Below are 21175 nucleotides of genomic sequence, written 5' to 3'. Positions count from 1 at the left end.
CAACACATCCTTAAGGGAGGGAGCAGTCCTGGGCTTCTTGAACAGACAATAATTTGACCTGGCCATGCAATAGCAGGTGTAGGGGCCAGCAGCACAGTCCTGCTCCTTGTACAACACACAGACCTTCTTCACAATTGTAACACATGAAAGGAGATTAGAAATAAACAATGAACCTACATTACAGACCCACAAGACACCTAAGCAATTCTTTAAGCCATTTATTTATACAGAGAGAAGCAATGAAATTCAGATACATTCTACATTCAGTTTTTCAAAACTACAGTGTACAACTTGCCATTAACATATGGGGAAGTTTGCAAGTTTTAATCCAGTCACATTTACCGATTTAAAAAAAATATATATTTAGAGTACAACGTTAACTGAATGAGTAGTTACATGTTTACTCATAATTCCAATGAAGTTCAATGCAGTTTATTCCCAAAAGTAAGTGTGTATAGGACTCTCGCCTTACAGCACAATCCTAAGCATGTCTACTCAAAAGTAAGGCCCAGGGATTTCAACAGAGCTTACTCCAAGACAACTGTGTACCAGACTGCAACTCTAGTGCTACTGATTTCAAGGGAAGAATGAGGCTGCAGGTCTTTCTTAGACTGCAATTCAACACACTTACCTGGCAGTAAGTCCCACTGAACCCAAAGCAGCTTACTTCTGAGTAGACATATACTGGATTGCAGCCTTACAGAGCAATCCAACTTGTTGGAGGCCGGTGGCATCAAAGCCAGTGGAGGCAGAGGTGGCGGAAGGGGCTGCCACATCCACCTGCCGCTTGGAGGCCACATGGAGGGGAGGGTGTGGAGGAAGAAAATACATGTTTCCTTCCACCACCCCTTTTCCTGATGTACCCATTGCTGCAAGGGAGGGCCGTAGGAGGGAGCCAAATAGGGCCTGGATATCACACAAGTCTTCCACCCTGACCCTTCCTCCAACATGCCCCTGGAACACCCCTTTTGGAGGCCTTCTGCTGGCTTCCCGTACACTGGGCTGGGCTTCCCCAGCGGACCCCTGGCAGAGCCGGCTAAGTCCCAGCTCTGTTGCAGCTGAGCCAGGAAGAGGGGCATCTGCCAGTGTGGCTGGGACCCATATCCAACTCCCATGAGCCTGGCATAAATGTTGGATTGCACTGTTAGTTGGGAACCCAACAGAAAAGAGTACATATGCATAGGATGGGGCTACACAGCATATTCTTACCTCCTGCCCGTTCAAATGAAAGGAACATAAAGCACATGAAGTGGCAAGCTATGAAACTAGGCAGGAGAGAAATGAGATTGGTGGTCCATCCCATTCAAAGGCTGTCTCCTAATCTGCATACTGCGTAGTGTATCCCATCCATGGATCCCCTCCTCCACAGCAGGAAAATAAACATATTTCTGTTGGAACTTGGTACTAGCACAAAGATGGAAGTACACATTATTTATATTGAGCACAATACAGGGAGAATTAGTTGTGACTAAAATCCATTGAAATCAATGGGACTTAAAGCATTGTTTTGAAATGGGTATACTTAACCAACTATTGCGCTCAATGAATTCAGTTTAACTGTATCCTAATTTCTGCAACACATACAATGCACATGAAACTCAATAAATCAACAGTATTCCAAGGTGACATTATCACTGCAAACTGACATTTTACGAAGTGACAGTTAGAGTCTGAAGCAAAAATAATAATAATAATATTTTAAAGCAAAAAAACCCAAACAACTAGTGAAGGGTAAGTCACATGGGTTGGTGTTTTTTTTGGCAGCCTCAAGTTTTTTTCAGTATAGTCTTTTTTTCCTGCCTTTTTAATTCATCCAGATTCTACCACGCTAATCCCTTTGGTACTTTGGGCTTATTTTTTCCTTTGGCACGCTTTGCCTTAAGCTTCTTCCTCTGCCTGGGATTCAGCCATACGGGATACTGTCCATGCTCATCTAGAAGAGTTTTTTTATTTCTTTTTGTATCCATGTCCATCTTACTCCCTTCTGGAAAAGAAAAAGAAAAAAGCACTTAAGGGAGTGCACTGTGTAAAATGCTGCATCAGCTGGCTTTCAACTACAGTGTTTTTAACTAATAAAAAATGCTGGAGGTTAAGATAATGATTCAGAAGAATTCTAAAACGGATCAGAGGGCAAAGGATTGGAAAGAGGCTGCGGTGAAAGACTGCACTGTATGTGTTGTACTTGAAGGACAATAGCAGTTTTCCAAGTAAAGAGATAGGAAGAACATCCTGTTTTGGATAGGAACAAAGGAGGAGAGAGCAATAAGGACAAGAGAATACTAATGGGGGGAAGGGTCTGTTTGGGGGATCCACTTTTATAAATATTTTCCCCTCTTTGATTTTCCTATGCTTAACATCAGATGCTGAACCCTTTTGGACATGGGCAACAGTCCCATTGAAAGTGCTCAGCACCTGGATAAGGAAAACTACAAATCAAAATACATGTAACAGCACAGCAACTTTCTTCTGCAGATAGACCATCTGATGCAACACACAGTTCTGCTCTATGCCAGCCTATTACACCTGCCAGGGAAGCAGTTGTGTTTTACACAGTAGCAATGGCTGAATTTCTTTAGTGGAAATGTTGAGAGACTTGAAAGCAAAAGGAAAAAATGAGAAACTGAAACATCAAAAGAATTGTATAGCATGAGAAGTTTGCTTCCAATTTTTTAGAGCTAGTTTGCTGCATTCCTTAGAACAAAATCTAAAAAAATAGGTCAACTCACCATCCTGATCCTTTTTCTCTGTAACTTTCTCAGCAGGAATGACAGTTGCTATCTCTTTTACTTCATCCATTAGAACATCGCTGTTTGTTTTCAGGATGCTCTGCAATCTGGCAAGTTCCTTGGGGGCATTTTTTTTCCTCTTCTCTGCTCGCATCTTTCTCTTCCATTTGCTTCTTATGCTTTTTGCCATTTTTGTTTACTTCTATGAACAGGGAAATAAAGGGCAAGACAACCCATTGGTCGCCACAGGTACACACAGGGTCTCCTCCTGCTGAAATTAGGATGGAATGAAGCCCTGTTTTGTAGCATATAGAAGACTTTTTTCCAAGCCTAATTGCAGCACAGGCAGCGATTTCATGAGGTTACAGCCGGGGAGAGAAGAGTTAACTTTTCACTCCCAGCTGTAATACCCCCCCCAAAAAATCAGGCTTGAAAAAAACGTTCTACAATAGAAGAGTGTGTTTGATTTTCCTGGAGATTGCAGTTGGAGAGGGAAGGTTACCTTTTGCTGCCTCTCCATGTGCAATATCCAGGAGGATCAACACCCCCCACTCACATTAGACTTAAAAAAAAAAGCAAAACTATTTTTTCCAAGTCTTATTGATGGAGGGGGAGAGAGTGAATGTGCATGTGTGTGAATGTGGTTGTCATGCATGTATATATGTGTGGTTTCCTGGTTTCCTTGTATTTATATCTCTCCCTACCAATGAGAGCACAGACTGGCTAGTAAGGCACAACAATTTAAAAAAATTAACATCATCATAGCAATATATACAAAATAGCAGTCTCATAAAAAAGGTTATGGTACATGTATGCATTTGTGGTTGTGGTGTGTGTGTGTGGTGTGCCCACAACAGTTTCTCTGGTTTGCAAATGTGCCGAAGGATCCATGAAGGTTGGTGACCCTGGAAAACTCCTGCAAAACTAGACACATTACAGGACCTGCATGCCCGCACCAGTAGATTGAGGTATACTCTTAACATAAATGTACCATCTGTTAGCTATATCCACAAGTACTCTTTTTTAAAAACAACAACAATGGAAGTCAAGGGGGATGCATTCTAGTATAATGCAGGAATACTTCTTAGTTCTGACGACCAATGTACATAAAAAAATAGGATTAGTCTGAGTCTGTGGAGAGTTAAGTACACTTATGCTCACTGAAATCAATGGACTCATTCTACATAGGATTTGGCTGTTAGTGTCTGTGGATGGATTAACACACTATAAGCTGAATTCTACAGAATTTATTGATATAATTATATGTCACTTTTCTACATAATTATAAACTTGAAGCAGTTTACAAGTTTCCTTTATGAAACAATAAGAACACATAAAAAGTAAACAAAACATATAGAAATGGCTGTATAAAGCAGTAGTTTACGCAGTTATAAGGCAAGGCACATTTTGAACTTAATTCCAAGTCAGCATATATAGGATTGTCCTGCTGGAAACTTTACCTGAGGAATGCCTTTTGAAGCAGCACTGTATACTATTCTTCTGCACTATTCTAAAGATGGACAATGCATGGGTAAGTGTATCTCCTTGGAACGTAAGATGAACCTTCTGGATCAGCCAATGGCCCACGTAGTTCAGCATTCTGTTCTCACAGTGGCCAATCAGATGCTTATGGGAAGTCCACAAGCATGACCTGAGTGCAACAGCGCTGTCCTTTCCTGCAGTTTTCAGCAACTTGTATTCAGAAGCACACTGCCTCCAACAATGGAGGTAGAATATAGTCATCATGGATAATACTGTAGTTATTGATAGCCTTGTCCTCCATAAATTTATTTTTTGGGCACTCTCTCTTGTTCTCAACTACTAAATTCTGATGGGGGAGAGAGAACGGCCTCAGAAGTAGAGTGAATTTGAGGGCAGGTTAATAATGAAGGACGTTGATATCTATGTTTTATGGACAGTGTTCACAACTTTGTGTATTTTGTATGGAAACCATTAAAAAATTTAATTAATTAAATAAACACACATACGCATGCCTGGTTTGCAGAATTTATTCTCCTCCATGAAGGAGGGGGACCAAAGACAATGCAGGAAAAACAAAGGAAGCATACCGTCAGGTACACAAAGGAAATCTTTTTTACAGAGCCCAATACATTTCAGACCAAGTTCTTCCTCAAGAACTCTCTTGAACAACCAAGTTGAGTCCTAGGTTAATTTCAAAACACATTGGGCTCAATGAAAAAAATGATCTTGTACCCCTGGAGGTCTCCTCCTTTCTCCTGTGATTTGATGCCATCCCACTTTTTCTTTCATGCTTCCAAATCCTATGCAGGACACTATTTACTTGTTATGTTTATATCCCACCTTTCCTCTAAGGAGCTCAAGGTGATGTACATATTCTCTTCCTCACCATTTTACCCTCAAAACAATCCTGTAAAGTAGGTTAGGCTGAGGCACACTGATGGGCCCAAGGTCACTCAATGAGCTTCATAGCTCAGTGGGGATTTGAACCCCGATCTCCCAAATACTAACCACAACAGGTTCCCTGATGGCTTTGGGGGTCTGGCTATGTACTTTCATCTATCTTTGCAGATCTACGGTCCAAGAACTTTATTTTTAAACCTTCAGTATCAGAGGTATACATATTTGAATGCCATTTGCTGAGGAACGCAAATAGACGATTGTGGTCACATCCTGCTTTTAGGCTTCCCAAAGGCATTTAATTGGCCACTGTGGGAAACAGGACGCCAGATTACATAGATCTTTGGCTTGATCCTGCAGGGCTCTTCTTAAGTTTTTAATTAAGTATTGCTAATTACTTTTTAGGCCCAGAAGAATAAACGGGGTATGGATTCTATTCTCCACAAAACACTATTGCGGTTCTCAGAACCAATACATCTGATGAAGCGGCCAGGAGTCCACGAAATGGGTTAATCTTTAAGGTGTCACAGGAGTCCTTGTTTTTTGTTGCAAGGGACTACCCTCTGGAAACTTGAACCGTGAGTATGTCTCTGAACTTCGGTGTGACAGACAAGGCGGGACCGTCCAGCTTATGGGATGTCTACCGTTCATTGTAGGAAACAGGGACGCTGGACTAGATGGTACCTTTGGCCTGTCCCAGCGGGATTCCTTCAATCAGGGGCTTGCTTACGACAAACAACTAGGCAGACGGGCTTCAGGACCTCGGCTCAGAAACAGTCTTTTGCCTCCTTCAGTCTCACCCAAAGCATACGCAAAGCGGAAAAACAAAAACCAGACACCCTCACCCCCTCCTCCCAGTCTTTTTACCTGAAAGCGCGGCCCTCTTATTCAGACGCTCATGCAAAAAACAAGCACGCTGGATGGCGTACCTCTTCCGGAGCTGCGCGCACGTATCCTGCGCTGCAAAAAGCTGGGCCGCCTAACATGCCGCTTCCGGGGGCAAGCGGTATTCTCTTGGTGGCCCACAGGGCCCCCTGGCGAGTCCCTCCGGCGCTGCACGACTGCACAAGCAGCTTCAGGGCGGGGGCTTCGAGGGCTAGCGGAGCTACTGTGCTTCTAAAAAAGGCCAGCTAGAATGGAGGTGCTGTGTGGAGTCAGACCGGGCTATGGCTTCTTCTTCTAGATTGGGAAACTACACTTTTTATAGGAAACTAGCCCTTCCTTCTCACAGGCCGAGCACGTGGAGAAGGCTTGTCACTCAGGGTCTTCCCTAAGGAGCCTTGGGGTGAGGCAGTCCCAGTCATGCGCGCACAACCCACACCAGGGTCGGCCTTAGACCAAAAGATGCCCTCGGCGAGGAGTGTCTTTGCCGCCCCCATTTGGTCTGTGGTTTTTTTTAAATTCTGTTACGCAATACTTAGGTCCCAGGTTCTAGGCTGTATTAACTGCATTTAATTTAAAAAGAATAAAATGAAGTGTTTTGTTTTATTGTCACATTTTTACTGATGCGTTTTGTTGATACTTATTGTAAACTAAGTATTCACGAGGTCTTCCCCCAAAGGGCTGTATAAATACCTTAAATAAGTATAATGTCTGTAGGTTTCCCCCGCCCCCACCATAACAACTTTCCTCTTGTTTTTCAGAAGCTGTATTCCAGGAAAGCCTACATGTTCTCTGAAGCTCCTCCTTGAGGAAATCAGTTAACGGTGACCAAACTTGCATGAAAGATACTCTTAATCTACTCTTACAACGCACGGCCACAGGGGAATGTACAGTATGATGTCAGAAACACACTTAGTGCATGCAGCTTGCAATTTACAACTTAATAATTGGCTCCAGGATACCTTTAAAATTCAATTGGAAAAGTATAATTTAAGAGCACTTATGGCGACCCTGTATGAAAAATTAACCACAAGTTCTAGTCCACTGGAAGGCACATAACAACAATTATATTAATATCAACATAGGCCTGTAGCCTACAATCCAACACACACACCCTGAACCACCACACTGGGGAGGTTGGTTGGGGAAAAGGTCTCCTTCTGCCCAGCCCAAAACAGCTCTGCCAGCCTCTGCCCGAGGAGTGATACCAGGGAAAGGGCGGAGCCAGCCCAGGATCACTTGACAACATTGAACCCATTTGCTATGCCAGCCTGGCATAGTGCAGAACAGGTATTTGCATTCCATGCCCCAGGCTGGCATGAGCTACAGGACTGTGGCAATGGCTAGACTGCTCTCTCATCCCTCATGTGGTTAGGATCACTCTGTAAACCAGGGCTGTGGAGTCGGTATGTCAAACCTTCGACTCCGACTCCTCTATTTTTCTACTGTCCGACTCGATATTTTTCTACTGTCCCGACTCTGACTCCTTCATAAATGGCAAATGTATATTAATTTTTCTACTGTCTGACTCCGACTCCTTCATAAATGGCAAATGTATATTAATGTATTAATATTAATAAAGTAATATTAATATTAAAATATTAATTTTATTTTGAAGTCGGAGTTGGTACATTTCTACCGACTCCAACTCCGACTCCACCCAAAATTGCTTCTGACTCCACCCAAAATTGCTTCCGACTCCACTGCCCTGCTGTAAACAATCATTCTTCATTATTTAAAACAAGCAAAGGAATTTACATCTTGGGCACATTTGCCCACTACACGAGCCCACGTTAACTGTTTACAATAATGACCACTCAGTGTGTAGAACTAGTGAGTTGGCCAGAAGTAGAGGTATGCCTGAGAAAGAATCACACACACAGCCTAGATGTGGCAATAATAGCTCCACCCTCACATGTGATGCCTTTACTTGTAGGGAGAAAGTCTGAACATCTCTGCTTGGTATATTTAAAATATACATGGTACAGGCAACAAATGTGAACAGTGAGGCCAACAAACACCAAGACATGTAAGAGGTACAGCCTGTGACATATCTGTGTAAAGCTCAAATGCGTACAATTCCCCAAAGCAGTAATTAATGACGCTTCCTAGCTTTGCTATGCTAATTTAACATCTGTAGTGGGACAAATGTTGTTGAGTCCTAAATGCATAGATTCAAACCAGTAACTTTTAGTTCAGTAATTTCACACTGGAGTCTTCCTTGAACAATAGCGAAGTTCATGACAGCAACAAAGCATCTTGGGGTACCAAAATATTCTCCCACTGGTTTCCCAACACTGCCATTTTTAAGTGATGTATGCCTGTTTATTCTTTTACATAGAGACTGACTGATTTGTCCCATGTAGACAGTAGAAAGGCATGTTTGATGAGCAGCTGAACGAATAGGGCTGATACTCTCATAAGTATAATGCCTGAGTGGATATTGAAACAGTTGGCATTAGGGCTTGGTGCACAACCTACTTCCTGGGTTTTTGTGTTTTGCTTCTCTTTTTATGATTATTGCTCATTGCTAACAAGTACTTTACATTGCACTACTTTCTCGACTCCTTTTCACCTCACCTCCTTAAAAATATGACAATCTTTATGGAGAATCCTAAAATGGATTTCTACCCACCCCTTAACTCTTGGAAGATATTCTACCACAAGCATACCATAATGACTGTGCTACAGTACTGTGCTATAACCCCAAGTTTGTTAGTTTAGCTGTAGAAAGTCTGAGTTACGGCTTCCTCTTTAATTAAATCTTGAACACCGAGGACGTAATTTGAATCAGTTCCTGATAGCACTGGAACCCATTTTAATACAAGGACTCAAGCTGTAAAAATACAAGGGAATGACATTATCTACACACCTGATGTTGGTCACTGATGTGAAAAAGACATTACCAGGTTGCACACACAAGACTGAAGGGAAGAGCAGCTAGCTTAAAGAAATGGCCAGCAGGCAATCTTCTACCTTGGAAGACCTAGTTTTAGAAGCTAAACACTGGGATGTCTGGAATGAGAAGCACAGTCACCCAAATGGTGTGAGCTTTTGGGACTATGTATCAAGCACAACAGGAATTAATTTTTTGCTTGTAATTGTTTGCTTAATCATCAAGAAACCATTAGTTCACAATCCTGCAACACTAGGCAAAAAGCAAAACAAAGAGGCAAATGACATGCATAATGAACATTTCATAACATTTATTTTCATAAGTTCTTAATATCATCCCCAAAGAAGAGCAGATGGAATGTAATTGCTTCTCCTGTACTGCCAGCACTTCACAGTACAGTCAGTACAAAACACCATTCAATAAATACTCCAATGCACAGAAGTGTTTTACCCCTTATTAGCAGTTAATGAAAAAGCCTTGGAAAAACGGGCCAAAACATATTTCACACTATTCCAGCATTCTGGAAGGATCAACAGAAAACATGAGAATATGGTGTTTGTGTATATATTATATATAAACAGTTTTGAACTTCTTAAATTTTCACAAACCAAAAACAGACCTGGTGCAGACCTTCAAAACAGAAGAAACTACTGCCAAACAATCATTTCCATCTTTTATTAGTTACTCATTTTTGGAATCAAGTTCCTCCCATCCCAAATGAGCAGAGGCTTATTTCTTCCAAAATATTGCAACATTTGGAAATAACAGTATTTAACTAGAAGTACTTAAAAACCTTTTAGAAGTAGTATATCCAAGCGGTGGAATAATTCTTTCAAATCGAAATGCTTTCACAGATGACCAACAACAAAATTTTAGCTTATTTAAAGCTTTGATGTTCAATACTAAAGAGACTCAATTTTATGCTATCCAGCCAGTGAATCTCAAAGGACACATCTGCGGCAATTATTGCATAAAACAGAATTTTAATAGTGCTTATTGGCACAAATGGAGATTGATGAGCAACTCTTTCAATCAAAAACGATATGCAAGATGACTACAATATGTAATTAACTGGTCTCAGAATAGAATCAGAAACATCAGTTATCTAAAACACCCTTTATATAGAAACCACCATGGAATGTAAAAACAAGCTTCAATCTCTGAACATACTGCAGATTTTCTAGGTCTTACTAACTTTTTTGATGCCACATCCAAATTCAAACTTCTGAGATAACTCCCAATTACTTTTTATTAAATGCTTCTAGCAAACGCAGCAGGTGTAGAAACAGATTGAGGATGTCCAAATAGAGGTTGATTGCAGCCAATATGTATTCTTCAGGGGAGAGTTTGTGCATTAGCAGGTGAGTGTCATAGATGATAAATCCACAGAACACAAGGGCTCCTGCAGCGGCAAGTACCAACTCTAGTGCTTCACTATAGAAAAAGAGCTGTAACCAAATAATAGAGAGATGTTTAGATTTCTTTCATAAAGCACACCAAAAATTACATTTAACAATGGAACTGTAATTAAAAACAGGATCTATTTTGCTTACTTACAGAGAAGCTGTAAGTCCACAAGATACCATATTCTGTTCATTCCTGAGGCTTTAGTGCTTTACTTATTCTGTCAGTGTAAGGCCTTGTCACATTCTCTTCCACGGTAGTCATTATAGTACAAAGGTTTGGAACCTGTGCCCTCCAGATGCTGCTGGACGACAACTCCCATCATCCCAGGCCATTTGCTATGCTGGCTAGGTGGATGGGATTTGGAGTCTGGCAACATCTGGAGGACCACAGGTTCCCTATCTGTGCTATAACAGAACTGCTCTTCTAAAATAGCAAGACTGAATTTACTTCAGAACAGACTGACAGGGTTCTCATCAGTAGCGTAGATGCAAATTCAGAAGTGCAGGAACTCTTCATGGTAGTCACAGCTATACCTTCTTCTAAAATTGTACAACCTTCTGAAATTATAGAATAATCTCGCCAGGCTTGAATACTGCTTTCTGCTTCTTTATTACTGTTACCATTTGCCGCCCTGGGCTCCTACTGGTAGGAAGGGCAGGATATAAATCAAATAATTAATAAATAAATTATAAATAAATAAATTTGACGGTCCTTTAGAAACTAATAGGAACTCCTTTGACTCCGACTGGTTCTAATCAGCAGGAAAAGGCAAGAAAACAAGTTAGAAGACTCTTCTCATCGGCTAACACACTCCCCTTTCATGCTGATTGGCTCATAGGACGCTGGAGACATAGGGACCCTGCTGAGACCTGGCTCCCAAAAAAGTAAGAGGTCTAAGATCTCCCCCCCCCAGACCCTGGACAACTACACCCCTGGTTCTCATGTCCTAATCCCCATTCTACTGCAACATTACTGACTTTTTAAAAAATGCACATATTCTCTAAATTCTAAAAACACATTGAGGATATTGCTATCCTTAAAAGTTTCAGCAAAGACTTAGCATTTTGTCTCATAAGTTATTCCTGAAGTGTAGCAACATCCTGAAAAGCCGTTTTAAGTGCAATCTTTAATAAAGTTGAGACCTTTAACCATCTATGTTTCTGTAGAAAGAGATGCTCTTAGATTTTATTTAGATCTATCTAAAAAAGATCCCCCACATTATATTCACAGATCTACGATTTCTTAATTGAATAGAGGGTTTATTTGGCAATATTTATGCCATTTTTACTTTTGTCAAGATTACAACATCTGATTTTTTAAAATTGTATTGACACATATATAGCATAGCATACAGGTCAAATGATGTGTACTAAAGCTTTTCCTACTTCATATTCAAAAGGTTGCTTCAAGAGGAAACAGATCGATATATTGAAAGCGAAACACTAAGTACTGCTACCGCTTAGAGCACACCCCTATGCATATTTACTCAGAAGTTAGTGCCGTTATGCTCAAGGAAGCTTAAGTTCCAGGTAAGTATGCATGGTATTGCAGTCTTGATCTATGTTCGCTATGTTCTATGTTCACTACAAAAGCCTGTCTAGAAACACACACACCCCAATTGAGGTTTTGCACCAGCAGATCTTGGTGGAATGAACTTATACTAGATCAATTCAGTCATCATTCAAGATCAAGAAACCATGCTTTCCAGTCAGTTTGGAAGGCAATGTCTGGCAATGTCTCAATATATAAACCCAAAGCATGAAAAGTCCAGTTCTATTTAGGCTAGCCAAAATAACGTTTAAAATATACACACTGTAGCAATTCAATTAAATATATAATTTTACTTTAAAAATTTGAAATTAATTGCAACTTCACAACCATCATAATAATACAGGTTCAAAATTCACAATCTTTACTAATATAATGACCCAAACTGTTTCCCCCACCTAGCATATGCCAATAATAAGAACACAAGCTACAGGACAAGCACACAATACAATAATTGCAAAAATCAAGAAAAAACTGTTGTTAGCTATTCCAGTACTTTAATTCAACATCTGAAATTGTTACATAGTTCATAACCCACCCCTAATGTTTTAATTATCCATTGGTGTTGTCAATAGTAATCACAAGCCATGACCTATTACCTTTAAAAAGCTTGACAGCAGAAGTATCCATAAGCAAGCAAACAGCCTGTGAACACATCAGCAGGTTAATGACATACTTTTTAAATTATGCTTTCATCTTATTTATGTATATGCATATTATAAAATGTACATTTGGATTCTGACACAGTTACAAGTACTTGCTGTATCCATTTCACCCCCTGATCTTTCTTTGGCATAAACTCAACCATAGAAAATTGCCACCACTGCATTTTATTCAAAAGAGACAAAAGTATTTTACCGACCTCTACAAGTACCTAAATGTTACTTTTTGTAGGTTAGTTAATAATAATAATGTTGATTAATTGTTAAATTTATATCCCATCCTTCCTCCCAAAGGAGCCCAGAGCAGCAAGCAACAATCAGTAGAACAAAAACATCTTAAAACAATTCCAAAACAGACACAAACTGAGAAAGATCTCTAGTTAAAAGGCTTGTTGGAAGCGGAAGGTCTTCAGTAGGCTCTAAAAAGATAACACATCTTTGGGTAGTTTTACATTGTGGCTCATGTCTAGCCTGTCTAATATTTAAGAGGAGGAAATTCCAAAAGAGTAGGTGCCACAACACTAAGCGCCTGATTCCTATATTGTGTGGAACAGGCCTCCATAAGATGGTATCTGCAGGAGACACTCACCTGCAGAGTGCAGTGACTGACTGCGTTTACAGAAAACTTACCAATTTTCACAAATGTATTCCACTATTGGAAAGTAACCTACCCTGCTCCAATTTTGCTGAAATCCCTTTTGGACTGCAGAGTGTACAAAGTGAGAGCCACAAACACAGCAGTCGTCAGAATAAAGGCTTGTAGGACAACAGATACTTCATAGAAAGTCACTATAGGAAATAAATAAGGAAAGGCCAATTAAAATCTGTATCAAACATTAAATATTGTTGTGTTGACTAAAACCAACACAGGCCTCATGCTCACATTTAAATCCCTGTGTTTTATCAGCCACATTCTGTCTACTTTTACAGCAACAGCTAAGCATATCTGCAATCTGGCAATGAGACATCTAAGGTTGCAGTTCTAATCCCAAGAATAACCCATTTCCCAAGTGTTAACACCACATTTCTATAGACTCTACTGGAATAGTAATGTGCAGGAATATGCACTTTCATGGTACAGATTCTGTTTTATTGGAGGTACCCAGAAGCAGCTACAAGCTACTTGGGAGTATCTCTGAAAGCTTAGCATGACTATAGGGGGAAAAAACTTTTCTTTTCTTAGGCTCTGAAAAATGGCAGAGGTTCACACCTGCAGTCATATTGAACTTTGGAGGTATTCCTAAGCAACAATCTCAAGAGTTTCCAAAGCCCTGTATAAGGTCAAAGACAAGCCCCTGCCCATTTCTTTGCATCAGTCAGGCTAGCATTTTTGTGGATCTCTGTACTGACAATTATTCAGCTGGTACTTACAAACTGTAAAATAGTGCTTCTTCCTTTCCCTGCCAGTGAGATAAATGATAAGCATGAATATTTACCTGTAACAGCAACAGTCAGTGCTTCTAAAAGGGTCTGTGAAAAAGAAAAGTAGCATCATCTAAAGCCAATATGGCAGCATCATTCAGCAATCCAAAGCGAAAGGGCTCTAATGCACTCATTGTACTGGTAGAATTACACCAGACATTGAAGAGATGGGAAAAGGGCCAGCTCATAGACTTACTGTGTGTGCGCATTAGAGCCATTAGATTGGGTTCCATGCATGCCAGCTGAGTAATAAGTTTATTTCAAGTTAAAAATACTTGGATCAGGGAAAAGTGGCATCCCTCTATCTACTTTTCTCTGCCTAAAGATTACACCAACCACCACAGAAGCAGACAATGCTTGTAAGTGATTTCACATTAAACATTAGCTGTGTTAAGGCATTTGTGTGAACACACGCATGGTTAAAATGGGGACATAAACCCTGCCCCTAACATTCCTGGGTTGTTCTTTGTAAAATTATTATTAATACTAATAACAACGACCTGCCCCTTGACCAGAAAATCCCACAGCCTGCTAGAAAGTTTTGAAAAGGGTTTTTAAGTGTGTTCAATAAAATGTGCTTGGAAATCTTCCCCACAAGTGGGAATCCTGGTTTAGCAGGGTTTCCGATCATAGGGAGAATTTCTAAGTTCATTCAACTGAACACACTTAAAAATCATCTTCAGCCTTCATGTTGATCACACAAAGATCTGAAGAGTGGTATGGGGACCCTCTGGTGCAGATTTTGGGGGTACACAAGGACAGAAAACAGAAATCCCAGTGCTTGAGTGGAACTCCATTTGCACAGTGGTGGATGCAACCCATTGCCCTCCTAAAGTATAAACATTCACACTACTGTGTAGGTCTGAAGAGCACACAGAGGAAAAAAAGAATGTACACCAGTTTTCAGAAGATACCACATGTATCGTACAGATCTCCATTTAAATGCATTTCTTTGTTTTAAGTGATATTAACAGAAGGCTACTAGAAGAACAACGATAATTAAAGCAAAATAAATTTTGGGAAAGAAATTGGGACCTTGTACAATACAGTAAATTCAGTCCAACAGATTATCTGCAACCATTTTTAAAGTCTACAAAAAATGGTAAAAAATGTGTGTTATGAAAATACTTACAAATCCAAAGAGAAGATATAAGTTAATTGGATGCTGATGTCTGTATAGAGTTAATGCCACAATCACAATCAAAGAACCAAGCAAGGATATCAGAAGTAAAGCAGGGCTGCAAGATTTTAAAGAGAACATAGTCAACATTAATTTGCTGTTCTTAGCTCCTTTTTGTTTGTTTTTGAAAATCTATTTTATTTTCAAAAATATCACATATAAAAAATCAGGAGCAATAAACTTGTTTACAATAAAAGGCAAGATACAAAACCAAATATTATTATACTCTTTACGTTAGCATACCACTGTCCAACTATACTCTTGTTAATATTAATTGTTTTTATTTTATTTTCCAGGCATTTCTGTTATTTCAAAAAGAGTTCAACACTGCACATCTACGCATAAAAGTCCATGGACCAAATGTATGTTTAAAGGTTTAAATATGCCCATAGTGAAGAAAGTGAGAGACCTCTCTTTTGGCCATATGAAATTAAAACATCTATTTGTTATAAAGTTACCAATATTTCAAACATATGAAATCCTCAAACCTCAGATAAATTAAGAGTCGTGCTCATAGCAGCAATTTATTTCTGTATCAATTCTGTGAGAGAAAATAGATGGGTTTCATTCTGAGGGGAAGGAAAATCTGCTCTTTCTCAGCCTTTGTCCTTCACCTACAATATGGGGATGGTAACTGACCTACCTTAAAGGGTTACAGTATGGGCAGTTTACGCAACATGCTTTGAACTCCTATATAACTGCAGTGTATTATTCTTAGCAGCAGGATAGCTTTATCTATCACTTGCAGTGTTGCCTTACTCTCATGCCTTTAACAGCATCATGATACACAAAAAATATAAAAGTGAGGATTTTGCTGTCCCTTCAGCTCCAATGTCAGGAAAACCAGATTGCTGTTAACAGGGAAAGAAGAAAATAAGTACTAGTGGCAATCTCGCTTCTTTGGTACAGTATAGTGGTGATCTATGCCCAGAAGAGAACTATGCTTCAAAAGCAGAGATACTAGCAAAATTTCCTGGACTACATTGGAACCTATTATTATATTCTGTCCATAATTTATTGTACATTAAAAAGTCAGGGAAAGTACCATGCAATTGCACTGAGCAAAAGACTCTACCTTTCGTGTACAAATGCCCGAATGGTGTCAGAGTACAGAAAAACTGCAGAAGTCACTGTAGTTAAGAAAATTTGAATCGAAAGAATGCTGTAGACTTTGCGCAGAAAAGCTAAGATATGGAAAACAAAACAACAAATTAACATGGCATAATACGTCCTCAATTTTTTAAAGACTTTACCCCCAAATCAAGTAACAAGTAGGAAAAATAATACATATTTTAACAAAGTATAGAAACAAAAAAGAACACATTAGTGAAATCTGAAGAGAAAGAAATGTATGCACTGGAATGAAAGAAGTGGGTCTTTGAAGCAGGGCTGTGGAGTCGGTACGCCAAACCTTCGACTCCGACTCTTCTTTTTTTTCTACTGTCCGACTCTACCCAAAATTGCTTCTGACTCCACAACTCCGACTCTGACTCCACAGCCCTGGAAAGGGCTGTAAATGTCTTTTTAAATTGGAAGCTCTCATAAGAGCATCTTTATCGCTGCCTGAATATGCGCTGATCTTGGCATCACAGCATTTGTCTTCATCTGGGTCCTGTGTCATACACTGACACACAAAATGTTTTCCATCTTGAGTTATGGTGAAATGCTCAAATACAGCTGACTTCATGGGAAGCTTCTTTGACATTTTGAATTTATATTTTAAAAAAATTGTCAATCAAAATTTATTTTGAAGCCGGAGTCGGTACATTTCTACCGACTCCACCCAAAATTGCTTCTGACTCCGACTCCACAGCCCTGCTTTGAAGGGCAGCCACAGGTTAATATCATGCTCATTTAGCATTGCCAACATTATGCATCAGGGAGCACGAGTAGCCCAAGTAACTATTTCCCTGCAAAAACAGTTCCAACACTTCATAAATGAAATGTTTGTTATGTTCACATAAATGGCTGACCAATGAATTATTATGGACTTCCTCCTGCACCTTACATCTACTTATATGCTTACAATGGGTATTCATGTTGCCCCAGAACAAGAATCACCTATGCAAAGAACAGTGCTGGATCTGCTGTTGGTTCAAGGGCTTCTTCTGCCACTCTAACAACTCCTTGCAGTGTTGACATCATTTTTCCTAGCGCTACTTCTGTGACTTCAGCAGCATCTAAAAAAATCCAGTATGGCAGGGGGAGGCAGGGTAGGTTTTGCTGGAGGGCAAAGAGAGAGTAGCCCCCTTCATGCATGGGGCATCATGACTAGAAATGGGCTAATCAGCCCCACATAGCCTTTCTAAGCATGAAGTCCTGTTATGTGATTCACATACAAAGGGGACTACTGTTATCTTATTCAACTCAAAGATGTAATTCCATGCTCACATCCAACAATTCTAAGGGTTTCACATGCAAGATAAGGAGTGGGAGGATGTTGGGGAAGAGACAGTAATTTAAGCAAACTCAAGAAGATTATACCTTCCTCCCAAGGTGGGGCTGGTTCAGAGCTTGGAAAAGTTACTTTTTTGAACTACAACTGCCATCAGCCCCAGCCAGCATGGCCACTGGATTGGGCTGATGGGAGTTGTAGTTCAAAAAAGTAACTTTTCCAAGCTCTGGGCTGGTTGTTATAGCGATAAGGAAAGACCAGAGAAAAACTTGCTATCTGTCTTCACATTTCATTTAGGATCTCCATTTTATGCTCTTAAGAGTGGTAAAAAACCCCAACATGTTGGCATATAAATAAATAGTGCAACATGTATCTGTATTAAACTGTGTGTTGGCTTTCAGAGTTTGTTTGTTTTTAAAAAGAATTACTTTTGATGTAATCCGAGGTTTGTATGGGATATATTTTGCGGAACTGCCCTTTCTCAAACATAACTGTGATATTTTCTGGCAGTTTAAGCAAAAACTTGGCAAACTGAGTTCATGCAAAATCCCTGCATATCCCAGGCAATTGTTCTACTGTTTATCTGCATATTGATGGCAAACATAGCACTGCAGTAGAGACTGGCATCCTTGACATGATATTTCACCTACAGAACAATCCTATGTGTATCTATTCAAAATTAAGTCCCCTTGAGTTCTATGGTGCTTACTCCTAGGTGAGTGGGTATGGGACTGAACTGCAGTTCTAAATGACAGCTGTTAAAGGCTGGTGTAAGCAACTATAAGTCGTAGCCAGACTACTATACTGGATTGTCAGCAACACTGCCTTCTCTATAAAATAAAAACCAGAGTGCAAAAGGAGAAGAACCAGGACTTTCCTATCAGCTCTGCTAAGAGGAGAGGCTGACTAGCTGCTTTTGGCTCTCTCACCTGTCACCTTGAAGCAACCATTCCATCAGGCTACCTGAATTGTTTCATCCCAGATGGTTGCAATAAAAACTGTAACTTTGAGAACTGGTGACCGAACTTGCTTTTTCCCTCCGTCCCTTATTCCTTTTTTTTCTTGCATGTCATGTCTTTTAGATTATAAACCTGAGGGCAGCTGACTATCTTACAACTTATTTTTGAAAGCCACGCTGGGATCCTTTTCAGCAAGAGAGCAGTGTAAAAAAGAAGCTTTACAGAATAAATATGCAGTTTTAAAATGTTAAGTGGGCTACGTTGCAAGGCTGTTGTAAGCCAAACTGTTTTTGCCTCACCTCCAACCATCTGCAATGTGGAGCCAGTAGAATTGGATCTGATTTTTCTCCTTCTAACCAATAAGCATTATCAGTATATGGGGGTCGTTCTTTTTCTCTACACAAGATGTCATAACTGTGAAGAAGCTTAACTTTATATTTGTGCTTCTATCCGTGTGTGTGTGTGTTGGGAGAGGTGGGGGGCTGCCAAAACACTGCAGTAATGAAAGTCCTGGATCATCCCACTGCCTCCTACTCAGCCCAAGAAAGCCAGCTTTCCCTCCCTAGGGGGTCACTTCTACCAGCCATGGAACCAAAAGTAAGGAGAAACCCCGATCGGCAGGTAAGGAGTGCGTGTTCCCCTAAACTTTGAGTGATGCGGATGGAGAGGCAGTCAGCCCAGGCGCCTGAGGTCCTGGGAGTGTGCAGAGATCTGAAACCAAATAAGCCAGAGTTGTATTAAGGGAAGGAAAGTAAATTTGGGGACGGAGGCCGCCGCCAAATGTCGCTCTTTACCCATGCGGATGTGCACGCTAGCAGATGCCACGTTAGTGCCATAGTTGAAATCGTCCTCAATGGACGTCCGCGGGTAGCAGGGACTCTCCGCAGCCATCATCACGGCTACCTTCGGTTCCGTAGGCACGGCCTCAACTCTATGGCGACGATCAACTTCCTGGATGCTAATCACTTCCGGGTGAATACACATCAATCGATCACTGAGAGCCCTAATTGGCCTAGGTGTTGGGCTTCTCATTTCCTGCTGTGTTAGAACTTCCGTTGTGACGTCACCACTCACCAATTGTTGTCCGGAAGGGCACCTAGTAAGCTAGGCACTGGGAGGGGCGGGGGGGAGGTTAAAGCATATTAAATCTCTGCGCACCAAAGACTTGTGTGGTTGTTGCTTTGTCTTTAGGGTTGTTCATTAATCCCATACTTTGATCTGTCAGAGATACTATAGTATCTTACTATCAGGGATAGTAAGAAATTGTGACTGTTTTCTCTAGGAATATTCCTTGAAAGTTTACAAAGAAAGGCTTTAGGGATATTCTGTAAAGAAGGGTGTTTACCAGATACACTGGAAAATACATAGAGTGGCAATATTTAAATGGGAAAGTTGTGCTGATGATGTTTTCCTAGATAGGAGGAAAATGAATGGAAGAAGATTCGTTTTGCAATATGTTTTCTTTTGCTCTAGCAGTACAATCCTAATAGGATAGGACTGCCTTTTAAAACAGTCTGTTAGTACAAAATGTGGCTCCTTTGCTACTGATTGGACCCAGGTGGTCAGAACAAAGTATCAGTATTGTACTAGTTAACTTTGGTTGTCAGTGTGTTTTTCAGTCCATTTTAAAATGCTAGTGATAACCTTTAAAGGCCAAAATGACTTGGGACTAAATTACAAAAAGGACTACTGCTCTTACCTTAAGATCTGCTTATGAGTTGCCCATCAGTAAAGGAAGACAGACTGTGGAGTGCACAGATTTTCAGCAGGGCCCCCACAATTGTGGAATGTGAGTCCCTGGGACATCAGACAAGCCCCCCACCCTCACTGGGTTTAAATGGGCCTTAAAAACTTACCACATTACCACTGCCTTTAGTAGCTAATTTGATCTAAGGTGCAGAACACCTCAATTTTCCTGATAGTGATAATTTTATATTATGCTGGATTCGTGTAGGTCCTTTTGGCTTCCAGTAATGTTTTAAGATTTTTTTTGGGTTGTGCTTTGTGGTCTTAAATTAAATTTTATGTTTCATAAAAGAACACTGTTGCAGAACTCGGTTGCCATTCCAGACAATCATTCTACAGAGCAAAGCAGGAATTTATGGTTTATGTAGGTTTGTAGTTAGTCACAATAACCACTCTTGTATCCACAAGTGATAAGAGTGTTTGGATATGTGAAGCACAGTTTAAAGATCCTAATCAAGAATAACTTTTATTAGATAGGCTTTGTTATGAACATAAACTTACGGTCTGAAGGCAAACTCCTTGGAAGAGGGCTGAAATACAAAGTTTTTTCCCCATTTTAAATTGTGGCCTGATTATTTTCCTTGCTAACCTTGAAGAGCTGCAAGTCTGGTTCAGTAAACTATAGTTTTGGTAGTATAAGAATGAGCCTTAAAGGAGCCTCAGGCTTACGTTATCCCTCCTCTCTTCAGTTCCATCCCTCCTTTTTTCATTGAGGCAAAACCAAACCAAAGTTTTCAATCCAAGCACAAGCCACCAGACTGTCCAACTTCTGATTCCTTTATACATTGTTAACTTTTTAAAAAAGTAATGCTTTTAATAATCAACTATAAGAATGGCAGAAAAAGGAAACCATTGTAATTTGCTGCAGAATTAATGATCTACAAACTTGAAATTACCTCTTGCTTATACCTATTACTATACAGGCTTTATTTTCTTACAGTCTCAGAGCAAACATTTTGGAATATTGCGATAT

The 21175-nt window shown here is 40.2% G+C and overlaps 2 protein-coding genes and 1 long non-coding RNA gene across 5 annotated transcripts; 1 reads left to right on the top strand and 2 right to left on the bottom strand.

Annotated features, from left to right (window-relative positions):
- Positions 1-203: 203 nt before the first annotated feature.
- LLPH (LLP homolog, long-term synaptic facilitation factor) lies at positions 204-6254 on the bottom strand. The gene is made up of 3 exons (XM_061639809.1): positions 5973-6254; positions 2727-2928; positions 204-1984 (listed from the first exon to the last, which is right to left on the bottom strand). The coding sequence occupies exons 2-3, from the start codon at positions 2914-2916 to the stop codon at positions 1821-1823; spliced, it is 354 nt and encodes a 117-aa protein (XP_061495793.1). The 5' UTR covers positions 2917-2928; positions 5973-6254; the 3' UTR covers positions 204-1820.
- Positions 6113-17886, top strand: LOC133390700 (uncharacterized). Of its 2 annotated transcripts, none has more exons than XR_009764455.1 (4): positions 6113-6246; positions 6749-6811; positions 11690-11819; positions 15399-17886. It is a non-coding gene; the product is annotated as an uncharacterized LOC133390700 (long non-coding RNA). The 2 variants fall into 2 exon arrangements; XR_009764456.1 differs by having other exon boundaries at positions 6113-6390.
- Positions 9179-19474, bottom strand: TMBIM4 (transmembrane BAX inhibitor motif containing 4). 2 transcript variants are annotated; one of them, XM_061639807.1, is made up of 7 exons: positions 19251-19472; positions 16178-16286; positions 15055-15160; positions 13937-13970; positions 13172-13289; positions 12438-12483; positions 9179-10331 (listed from the first exon to the last, which is right to left on the bottom strand). In XM_061639807.1, exons 1-7 carry the CDS (start codon positions 19438-19440, stop codon positions 10125-10127), a joined length of 810 nt encoding a protein of 269 aa, XP_061495791.1. In that variant the 5' UTR covers positions 19441-19472; the 3' UTR covers positions 9179-10124. The 2 variants fall into 2 exon arrangements, with proteins under 2 accessions (XP_061495791.1, XP_061495792.1); XM_061639808.1 differs by lacking the exon at positions 12438-12483 and having other exon boundaries at positions 10219-10331; positions 19251-19474.
- Between the last annotated feature and the right edge of the window lie 1701 nt (positions 19475-21175).

Source organism: Rhineura floridana, chromosome 8, assembly GCF_030035675.1.
Source record: "Rhineura floridana isolate rRhiFlo1 chromosome 8, rRhiFlo1.hap2, whole genome shotgun sequence".
Classification (NCBI taxonomy): domain Eukaryota; kingdom Metazoa; phylum Chordata; class Lepidosauria; order Squamata; family Rhineuridae; genus Rhineura; species Rhineura floridana.
The sequence above is the reverse complement of the archived record's forward strand: the minus strand, read 5'-3'. Positions and strand labels throughout refer to the sequence as shown.